We start from the raw sequence: 11,994 nt of genomic DNA on the forward strand, positions 1-11,994 counted from the left end.
GATATTTCAATTATCATTAAAAAATATTCAATTATATATTAACCTTCATAACTCTTAAGCGAGGTTTTCATAAAGGAATCAGTAAGGTGAAGTGGGAGGCTACAGAGATCAAGGTGGCTCCGGGCACCTAGTGAACGATAAGAGTAAGGCGAGAGTAGAGGAGTTAGTTTAGTCGTATTGTCGTTTTACCATTAAGAAAACAGGTCTTGCGGGCGCGACGGAAAGGTCTCAATTTTGAGTTGGTTTTGCATCCTTACAAATCTTTTACACTTATGTAGGGACACGTGTTTTTCTGCATGCCAATGCCATAAAAGCAAAACTACGCATCGTTGTCCTTCACGTAAAAGTCAACCGCCTCACCATGCAATTCAATATCACGTGTCTAGGACTAGGATCGATCCACTTTATTCTTTTAGTGATACCAACACCACTCTTTCATCTCCTATATATGATCAAATGATTATTACCATAATTAAGTAAATTTTATTAAATAACAAAATAAAATAATAATAAATGATTTTATCTTTTTATTATTATTAAAAGCTAGAATCGCATGCAAGAATAGTATGACTTGAATTATTCAGTATGCATACCCTCTGTAAGGATTCGCTTATTTTGTTTGTTTTTATATTTTATTTTTCCTAATAACAGCAAAACCTGTGTTGTTCTCATTTATGTGATCAGTTAGCTTAGGTACTTACATTGCATTGCAACCAATGTCGTGACTCATGAAAAGTTACCTTATTTTAGAATAATGAGACATTTATTAACTATGCATTAAGCTAGCTAGGGCAATATTATATGACATAAGACCAAATATTAAGACGTGCTTTTGCCTAATTCCCGTGATATTTGTTTATTCTGTGAAGTAACATGGCACAATGACAGTTATTTATAGTGAGCTTTTGAACCCCAGCTTTTCTTCAATTTTAATCCATAAAAGTGATCTGTTATACGTGACCCACCAGTTAGTTACCGAGTTCGAAATAAGAGAAACGAAATCCAGCTAGTCATACTCATAAGTGAAACTGTGAAAGTGAAACAAGATAACGAAGTTTGTCATTGTGGTACTCACCCAACACTTAGAATGATAAACATCACTGCACAAACAAATTGTAGAAACATATGAACATGATAAAGCAAAATCACAGCTAATAATTTGAGAAAATAAAGATAAAGTAAGACAAAATATACAATAGAACACACAGATTTAAGTTGAAAACCCCTAAACAAATTAGGGTAAAAACCACGGGCAAGGATAAAAGAATTTTACTATAAGAAAATAATAGGAGTTACAAACTCTCTATTTATAAAGGAGAAAACATTAAAATTCTCTCTTTATAATAAAATAATTGCTTAACTCTCTAATATTTTTCTCTTATTTTTGGGATGATAGAATAATAAGGTGAGGCCTCTATTATATAAGCTTGGAGGTACCTCAACATTGTTAACTCAGCAATGTGGGGAAATACTCCTCAAAAATTAATAACTTAACAATGTGGGAGAGATACAAATCCCTAAATATCAACAATCTCCCACTTGAAGATTTGATTGAGGATCAGTCAGATCTTCACACCGTTCTTTCTTCCTTGCCTTTCTATGCTGCTTATACTTTTATCAGGCCATTAGAGGATTGACACCAAATAAATTTATCAGTGTTAACTGCCTTTGTCAAAAAATCTGCTAGGTTGTCTTTAGTATGAATTTTTTTTCATATTCACAGTGTCCTCTTCCACTTTTTCTCGAACGAAGTGATACTGGACTCGTATGTGCTTTGACTTTGAATGAAAAGCTGGATTTCTTGCGAGATGCAAGGCACTCTAACTGTCACAGAATAAAGGAATATGCTCTTGTTCGTACCCGAGTTCCTCCATCATCATTTTCAACCATACTACTTCCTTACTAGCTTGTGTTGATGTCGCCACAACTGACTGCAGTTTTGATACCCAGCTCACAGCTCCGCCAGTAAGTGTGAACACATACCCTGTAGTAGATTTGCTTTTATCAAGATCACCTGCATAATCTGAGTCAACATATCCTCTGATAATAAAGTCTGATCCTCCATAACACAATGCAACATCTGAGGTTCCCTTAACATATCTTAGGATCCTCTTTACAGCATTCCAATGCTCTCTACCAGGATTCGCCATGTACCGACTTACTACTCCCACTGCATGTGCAATGTCTGGTCGTGTACAAATCATCGCGAACATTAAAATCCCCACCATCGATGCATACGGTACCGAGACATTTCCATCCTTCCTTTTCAACGCTAGGACTCATACTCGGAGGATAATTTGAAACTAACAGGAAGTGGGGTAGAAATTGACTTACAATCTTGCATATTGAAGCTGCAAGACCTTCTTCAAATAATTTTTCCGAGAAAGCCAAATCTTCCTATTGTTTCTGTCTCGGTGAATTTGCATCCCTAGAATCTTGTTTCACTGGTCCCAAATCCTTCATTTCAAATTCCCTAGCCAATCATGGCCTTTTATTTCTTCAATATGATCTTTGTTGGGGCCTCGCTACCAACATGTCATCTACATACAACAAGTAAGATAACAAAATCACTTTTACCAAACCTCTTGAAATATGCACAAGGGTCTCAGATTAAGTCCTGTTGTATCCAAGGCTCGTGATGATGGAATCAAATCTCTTATACCAACACCTCGGCACCGCTTTAAACCGTGATAGAGATTTGTTCAACCTACAAACCAAGTTCCGCTTTCCTTTTCTTCAAAACCTTCCGGTTTGAGCATATAAATTTCTTCCTTAAGATCTCCATGGAGAAAAGTTTTCACATCTAGTACGCTTCAGATGTAAGTCAAATGTAGCACACTTCGCCAAGACTACTCGAACAGTTGTTAATCGAACCACAGGGGAAAATATTTCGTTGAAGTCAATCCCTCCTTCCGAGCATATCCTTTCACCACCATTCTTGCACGAAAATGCTCCACTTGATCATCACTATTTCTTTTGATCTTAAAGACCCATTTGTTGCCAATGGCCTTTCTTCCTTGTGGTAGTGGCACAAGCTCCCAAGTCTTGTTCTTATGTAGAGCTTCCATCTCTTCTTGCATTGCCATCCACCGAGATGCATCCGAATCGCTCATTGCTTCTTGGAGAGTTGATGGCTCTCCTTCCTCGCTAAGACAAGATGCGACATATCACGCTTATATCATAATCTTTATGCCAGTTGGTGTAAATTTTATACGTTTTTCCTTTCCAAGTTCTGACTCTTCAACTTCGGCTGACTCTTCAAACTCGACTGGTTCTTCCTCTTCGTGCTCTGGTGCTACTTCAGAAGAATCTTCTTCTGTAGACTTTCTTTCCACCTCTATAGTTGTAGTCTCTGAATTTTCTTTTGAAGTGCTATCATCTTCTCCCTTCAATTTATCTTCTAGGAAGATTACATCCTGCCGATTATAACTCGTGGGCGTGGGATCCCACAGGCAATACCCCTTCACACCATCAGCATATCCCAAGAACAAACACTTTCTGGATTTTGGATCCAGCTTTGTAGTTTCTTGGATATTATACATCACATACACAGGACTTCCAAATATATGGAGGTTTGAATAATCAATCGGCTTCCCGGTACCCACATCTCCATCGGTGTCTTTTGATCAATTCACGTAGATGGAGACCGATTAATCACATAACAAAGTGTGTTAATCAATGCCTTATTTAGGCCCTGCAGCCTCCCAACAATGCTCTAGTTCTTTCTAACAGAGTTCGCTCATCCGCCCGCCACTCCATTTTGTTGAGGAGTGTATGCCGTAGTGAACTGTCTCTTGATGCCTTCTTGCTTGCAAAAGCTATTAAATTCATGACTTGTGTATTCTCCTCCATTATCTATCCTTAAACACTTGATCTTATTGCCTGAATCAAGTTCAACCCGCGCTTTTAAGTTTTGAAAATTACAAATACATCTCCCTTGCTCTTGATTGGATACACCCAACATCTCCTTGAGTAATCATCGATGAAGGACACAAAGTACTTAGCTCCTCCTAGTGATAAAATCGGTGCTTGCCATACATCAGAGTGAACTAATTCTAGAACGTCCTTGCTTCTAGAATTGGATGTATTGAACTGTAGTCGATGCTGCTTGCTTGTTATGCAATGCTCACAAAAGGGTAATGACACCTTTGTGAGACCAGGAAGTAGATTTTTCTCAGCAAGAATCTTCATGCCTTGTTCAGACATATGTCCAAGCTTCTGATGCCACACCATTGCAGATCTCTCGCTTGAACTACTTGAAGCAACAGATGCTTCTGCTTCATGCATAGTCTCTCCCAAAAAACATATACAAATTAGCAGCGATTTTTTCTCCTTTCATAATTACAAGCGCTCCTCGGCTAATCTTCATTATTCCTTTCTGAACTTTGATAATGCAATTAAGATCATCCAACTGTCCCAAAGATAACAAATTCTTCTTCAGACCTTCCACATGTCGTACTCCTTGAATAGTGCGGACTGTACCGTTATGCATCTTCAACCTGATAGTTCCAATGCCTATAATCTTTAAGGCATTATCTTCACAACTATACACAGATCCTCCTAAGATAGGTTCATAATGATGGAACCACTCTCTTCGAGAGGTCATGTGATAAGTTGCTCTTGAGTCAAGAAGCCATACATCAGCAAATCTCTTCCTGCTTTCAGTTGATATTGCTGCTTCACAGCATAATACATTTCCATCATCCGAAGTGCATGCCACATTCCCTTGAGGATTGGAATTCTTTAAACTCCAACAATCCTTCTTCAGGTGACCTTTCTTACCACAATTGTAGCATTTATAATTCTTCTTACTCTTTGATTTTGATCTACCATGATTGTGACTCCCACGTTCTGTTGATCTCCCTCTCATCACCATCAAGGCTTCCACTTGTTGTGAACTTGCCTGCTTGTCTTCCTTGTTTCTTCGCCGATTTTCTTCTTCAAGAATAGCGGCTGCTATATCATTAAAGACTAGAATTTTCGGTATAAACATTATTTGTCAAACCGATGATGAGTTGATTATACGAATCGGGTAGACTTTGAGTAGAAGTTCGACGTTTCGTGACTCTATTTTATAGCCCAACGATGTGAGTTGAGAAAATAGAGTATTCAAGACATTAAGATGCTCCATCACTGAAGTAGATTCTGACATTCTTAAGGTGTAAAGTTTCCTCTTAAGGAAAATTTTGTTGTGTAATGACTTGGCCTCGTACAGTCTAGTGAGGTGGTCCTAAATCTCCTTTGCCGTTTTCTTTTCTTCTATGTTGGACAAGATCCCATCTGCAAGTGCTAGATGAAGGTTTGCAATAGCATTCCCATCCATCTCGTTCCACTTATTATCATCTGTGAGTGTTGTCGGTCGTTCACTGATAGCCGCAAGACAATTGTCTTTTCTCAATACAAGATTTATCTTTAATTTCCACAGTGAGAAATTACTTCCGTTGAACTTTTCAATATCAAATTTTGCCGCCATTACTTCTATCACAAACGGTGCGTTTTAGAAATATGCACAAGGGTCTCAGATTAAGTCCTCATTGTATCCAAGGCTCATGATGAAGGAATCAAATCTCTTATACCAACACCTCTACCGCTTTAAACCGTATAAAGATTTGTTCAACCTACAAACCAAGTTCCGCTTTCCTTTTTCTTCAAAACCTTCTGGCTGGAGCATATAAATTTCTTCCTTAAGATCTCCATGAAGAAAAGCTGTTTTCACATCTAGCTGCTCTAGATGTAAGTCAAATGTAGCACACATCGCCAAGACTACTCGAGAATAAGCGGTTGTTAATCGAACCACAGGGAAAATATTTCGTTGAAGTCAATCCCTCCTTCCGAGCATATCCTTTCACCACCATTCTTGCACGAAATGCTCCACTTGATCATCACTATTTCTTTTGATCTTAAAGACCCATTTGTTGCCAATGGCCTTTCTTCCTTGTGGTAGTGGCACAAGCTCCCAAGTCTTGTTCTTATGTAGAGATTCCATCTCTTCTTGCATTGCTGTCATCCACTGAGATGCATCTGAACTGCTCATTGCTTCTTGGAGAGTTGATGGCTCCCCTTCCTCGGTTAGAAGGCGATGCGACATTCGCCTATATCATAATCTTTCTGCCAGGTTAGTGTAAATTTTATACGTTTTCCCTTTCCAAGTTCTGACTCTTCAAACTCGGCTGGCTCTTCAAACTCGACTGGTTCTTCCTCTTCGTGCTCTGGTGCTGCTTCAGAAGAATCTTCTTCTGTAGACTTTCTTTCCACCTGTATAGTTGTAGTCTCTGAATTTTCTTTTGAAGTGTTATCATCTTCTCCCTTCAATTTATTTTCTAAGAAGATTGCATCCCTGCTGATTATAACCTTGTGGGCAGTGGGATCCCACAGGCGATACCCCTTCACACCATCAGCATATCCCAAGAACAAACACTTCCTGGATTTTGGATCCAGCTTTGTAGTTTCTTGGGTATTATACATCACATACACAGGACTTTCAAATATATGGAGGTTTGAATAATCAACTGGCTTCCCAGTCCACATCTCCATCGGTGTCTTTTGATCAATTGCTGTAGATGGAGACCGATTAATCACATAACAAAGTGTGTTAATCGCCTCGGCCCCATAATGCCTTATTTAGGCCTGCAGCTCCCAACAATGCTCTAGTTCTTTCTAACAGAGTTCTGTTCATCCGCTCTGCCACTCCATTTTGTTGAGGAGTGTATGCCGTAGTGAACTGCCTCTTGATGCCTTCTTGCTTGCAAAAGCTATCAAATTCATTACCTGTGTATTCTCCTTCATTATCTTTCCTCAAACACTTGATCTTATTGCCTAAATCAAGTTCAACCCGCGCTTTGTAAGTTTTGAAAACTGCAAATACATCTCCCTTGCTCTTGATAGGATACACCCAACATCTCCTGGAGTAATCATCGATGAAGGACAAAAAGTACTTAGCTCCTCCTAGTGATGAAACTGGTGCTTGCCATACATCAGAATGAACTAATTCTAGAACATCATTGCTTCTAGAATTGGATGTATTGAACTATAGTCGATGCTGCTTGCTTGTTATGCAATGCTCATAAAAGGGTAATGACACTTTTGTGAGATCAGGAAGTAGATTTTTCTCAGCAAGAACCTTCATGACTTGTTCAGACATATGTCCAAGCTTCTGATGCCACACCATTGCAGATTTCTCGCTTGAACTACTTGAAGCAACAGATGCTTCTGCTTCATGCACAGTCTCTCCCAAAAACATATACAAATTAGCAGCGATTTTTTCTCCTTTCATAATTACAAGCGCTCCTTGGCTAATCTTCATGATTCCTTTCTGAACTTTGATAATGCAATTAAGATCATCCAGTTGTCCCAGAGATAACAAATTTTTCTTCAGGCCTTCCACATGTCGTACTCCTTGAATAGTGCGGACTGCACCGTCATGCATCTTTAACCTGATAGTTCCAATGCCTATGATTTTTAAGACATTATCTTCACAACTATACACAGATCCTCCTAAGATATGTTCATAATGATGGAACCATTCTCTTCGAGAGGTCATGTGATAAGTTGCTCCTGAGTCAAGAAGCCAGACATTAGCAAATCTCTTCCTGCTCTCAGTTGATATTGCTGCTTCACAGCACAATACATTTCCATCATTCGAAGTGCATGCCACATTTCCTTGAGGATTGAAATTCTTCAGACTCCAACAATCCCTCTTCAAGTGACCTTTCTTACCACAATGGTAGCATTTATAATTCTTCTTACTTTTTGATTTTGATCTACCATGATTGTGACTCCCATTTGGACCACATTCTGTTGATCTCCCTCTCATCACCATCAAGGCTTCCACCGCTGTGAACACCGCTTGTCTTTCTTGTTCCTTCGCCGATTTTCTTCTTCAAGAATAGCGGCTGCTATATCATCAAAGACTAGAATTTCGGTAACAACATTATTTGTCAAACTGATGATGAGTTGATCATACGAATCAGGTAGACTTTGGAGTAGAAGTTCTGCACGTTCTTGTGACTCTATTTTATAGCCCAAAGATGTGAGTTGAGAAAATAGAGTATTCAAGACATTAAGGTGCTCTGTCATTGAAGTAGATTCTGACATTCTTAATGTGTAAAGTTTCCTCTTAAGGAAAATTTTGTTGTGTAATGACTTGGCTTCGTACAATCTAGTGAGGTGGTCAAATCTCCTTTGCCGTTTTCTTTTCTTCTATACTGGACAAGATCCCATCTGCAAGTGCCAGATGAAGGTTTGCAATAACATTCCCATCCATCTCGTTCCACTTATTATTATCTGTGAGTGTTGTCGGTCGTTCACTGATAGCCGTAAGACATTGTCTTTTCTCAATACAGTCTTTATCTTTAATTTCCATAGTGAGAAATTACTCTGTTGAACTTTTCAATCTCAAATTTTGCCGCCATTGCTTCTATCACAAACGGTGCCTTTTAGCTTGTAAAAGGAACTGCAGTAATGAACACAACTCACTAGGTAAGTTCTCAGGAAAGACTGGAGGGTCACAAGCGGACCTCTTAAATACCAATCTCCTTAGACAGAACCTTCCCTAAATTGTAAGTATTCTTACTACTCCACACAAGCTCTTTTGCACCAAAGAAACCTCAAAAAAACCCTCTTCTGATGTGAGAGATCAGACTGAGCTGCAACCACCGAATTTTAAAAAATTTCTTGTCAACCAAGCTCTGATACTAATTGTAGAAAAATATGAACCTGATAGAGCAAAACACAGCTAATAATTTAAGAAAATAAAGATAAAATAAGACAAAATACACAATAGAACACACAGATTTACGTGGAAAACCCCTAAACAAATTAGGGTAAAAACCACGGGCAAGGATATAATTATTTTACTATAAGAAAATAATAGGAGTTACAAACTCTCTATTTATAAAGGAGAAAACATTAAAATTCTCTCTTTATAATAAAATAATTACTTAACTCTCTAATATTTTTTTCTTATTTTTGGATGATAGAATAACAAGATGAGGCCTCTATTATATAGGCTTGGAAGGTACCTTAATATTGTTAACTTAGCAATGTGGGAGAAATACTCCTCAAAAATTAATAACTTAACGATGTGGGAGAGATACAAATCCCTAAATATCAACACAAATCACATTGAATAGTTAATTTGAAAAACCACAATGAAATTGATAATTAAATTAATAAGAAAAGAAGAATAATAACACAACCTCTAACACAAGTACTTAATAAGCACAAAATAGAACACTTCAATACAAATTTTTATGCACGTGTGCAATAAAATGCAAAATAAAATACTTTTTTCTGCTAGCCAATTTTTATAGAGGTTTCATAAGTTATTCATACAACCAGCACATAGTTGAGAACACGTCTAAAATCATTATAAATAATATTATATAATAAATTTTATAAATAATATAATAATTTTTATTTAAAAATAATACTATTAAAGAGTTTGAAATCAAAATTCTATATCAGATTTATACTAGAAAACTAAATTTATTAACTTAATTTAAGTTACACTAATGATTTGATTCAAGATAACACATAACTATTTCTTTAGGGCGAATTGAGAAATGTGAATAACTTTGTCATCAAATGCTCGTGAAATGTTCGGAATCTGCAGATTGGAGTGGATGGCTCATCAGTTACCAGACGACATTAAGCAACGCTCGAGTAATTGCCAAATATGTTAAGACATGCAACTCTTTACATAGCACCTTAACACGCGTACCGCAGAATCCAATTTCTGTTTTTTGTCATAATATAAGTCAACACGTGCACTCTAACTTCTTACCATTGTTAGTCGTGCCACCTTAAATTTGCTTATCTTATGGCAGTCCTAAAATTCTACTCATGATTACAATTAATGAAAGGAAATACTTCTAATTTCTTTAAGATATAAAAGATAATTAATTATATGAAGCTACACTGTTTCTTCCATTTATTGTCTTAAAACAAATTGAAATATAACCTATTGGTGCAGCATACTTCCTCAATTGATACCAAATTCATCTCTATATATAGCTGCTTAATTTCCTGCATGATCTCCAATTTTTAATTTCATTCCACGATAATTAACATATAGACAAAAATGAGATTAAGGTGCTTGCTTACTATCTTACAAAAGCTGGGCAAACGACAAAAGGGCAAATAGTTGTTGAGTGGAGCAGAATGGCTTTCTCTTTGGGCTAACAACTGTCTGACAGAGGGTAACTAATTAGGTGGTTTTTTTTTTTCCAATGGCGGAGAAGAGAAGAGAACAGAAAGAGGCCTGCTTACTCTTAACAGAGTTCAGGTGATCCCTTTGGACGTCTGTTACCGTCAGATGAATAGTCAGGATATTGAGTTCCAATGTGACTCATAATGGGTTAGCTTTTAACTCAACTCCACTTCACTTCATTGCTCTATAAATGCACCTTCTCTCACTCTCTCTCTCTCTCTCTTGTTCTCACTATTATATACTTGAAACCTCCTCACCTTTCTTACTCTCTCTTATATACATTGCTCCATTTTCTCCCTCGTCTTTACTGTTTATCTTCATGTTCTCTTTGTTGGTCATCAGATTTTATGACTGTCAAGTTGCCAATTCTTAGACTTCTTATGGAGAAATTCAAGCCAAACACATCGATCAATTCTTTTTCTCCAAGAAGTACGATCTCATTTTTTGATCAGTTTTCTACTCTAGTATCTTGTATACATGGTAGTGTAAGTATAACAATCCCGGTCTACCATTCTTGAACTGTATTTATTCCTCTGTGGCTACTTTCCCATAGAATTTTAGCTATTTCTTTCTATTGTTCATACAACTTTACGAATCCTTACACGTGCATGCAATTTACAAACAATTCAATAATTTCAAGATTTCTCAGATCATGTTGACAGGAGTCAATCCAGCTAATCACAATAGATTCTATGATTTCGGGGACTATGCATTTTCAGGGCTAAACATAACCCCAGCACAATACGATAACATCCACAACGCCATCTACGGCTCAGACGAATTCCGTATGTACGCCTACAAGATCAGACGCTGCACAAGAACCCGCAGCCATGACTGGACGGAGTGCCCCTATGCCCACCGTGGCGAGAAAGCTACCCGACGTGACCCTCGAAAGGTATACTACGCGGCAATCGCCTGCCCTGCATTCCGTAACGGCAAATGCCATAGAGGAGACACATGCGAGTTCGCGCACGGTGTTTTTGAGTACTGGTTGCATCCTGCACGATACCGTACACGTGCATGCAATGCGGGGCGTTTTTGCCAACGTAAGGTTTGTTTCTTTGCTCACACTCCTGACCAGCTCAGGTCCGAGAAGAAATATCCCTGTCCTTTTGTGTACAGGGCACGGATGGACGGTAGAGATGGGATGTCGGGGTTTGGATCGGGCGGTGATCAGGGTGCCACGTCCACACCGGCGCCTGTCAGGATGGATGGTAGGAGCTGTTATGAAGGGGTCTCAGAGCTGTTGATTAGTAGTTTGAGGAATTTGAAGGTTAGGGTTGATTTTGATGATGAGGATGAAGAAGATGGGAAGATTAGTGGTGGCATTGATGGATCTGAAGATGTTTTGCCTCATCTTGATTGGATATCGGAGCTGGTTAAGTGAATTAATTATGTGATTCCTTGAATAAGAGAAAAGAGTTATTTTTGTACAATTTTTATTAGACAATTCGCGGGTTATGAATATGTTTACGGTAATTATATATGTATGTTTTGTGAGTAAAGATTGCTTACTTTGCAATGAAGTTGTTAATTTTTTGTTTTTTCTTAATTAATTATCTTATAATCCTTCCTTGATTTCCTTTTGAGGTCATCAGATACTATTTAGGAATTGATTTTTTTTTTTTTTTTACTTTATAATTTTGCAAATTTGCCCAAGTCTGCTCCCGATGTGCCGTTTACTTTAGAAACCACTAAGAAAATTAATAACTTATTTGATGGGCAAGAAAGTTATCCTACAATGTTACCTAATCACAAAATTATTAAAAAGAAAAAGAAGCTGA

General features: G+C 37.8%; 1 protein-coding gene across 3 annotated transcripts; it reads left to right on the forward strand.

Annotated features, from left to right (window-relative positions):
* Positions 1–10,314: 10,314 nt before the first annotated feature.
* On the forward strand, positions 10,315–11,762 carry LOC8289664 (zinc finger CCCH domain-containing protein 54). 3 transcript variants are annotated; one of them, XM_015726905.2, is made up of 2 exons: positions 10,315–10,639; positions 10,930–11,762. In XM_015726905.2, the coding sequence occupies exons 1-2, from the start codon at positions 10,558–10,560 to the stop codon at positions 11,595–11,597; spliced, it is 750 nt and encodes a 249-aa protein (XP_015582391.1). In that variant the 5' UTR covers positions 10,315–10,557; the 3' UTR covers positions 11,598–11,762. The 3 variants fall into 3 exon arrangements, with proteins under 3 accessions (XP_015582391.1, XP_015582396.1, XP_015582386.1); XM_015726910.3 differs by having other exon boundaries at positions 10,332–10,639; positions 10,860–11,762; XM_015726900.2 differs by having other exon boundaries at positions 10,334–10,695; positions 10,860–11,762.
* The last annotated feature ends 232 nt before the right edge of the window (positions 11,763–11,994 follow it).

This window comes from Ricinus communis, chromosome 4 (genome assembly GCF_019578655.1).
Source record: "Ricinus communis isolate WT05 ecotype wild-type chromosome 4, ASM1957865v1, whole genome shotgun sequence".
In the NCBI taxonomy this organism is placed as follows: domain Eukaryota; kingdom Viridiplantae; phylum Streptophyta; class Magnoliopsida; order Malpighiales; family Euphorbiaceae; genus Ricinus; species Ricinus communis.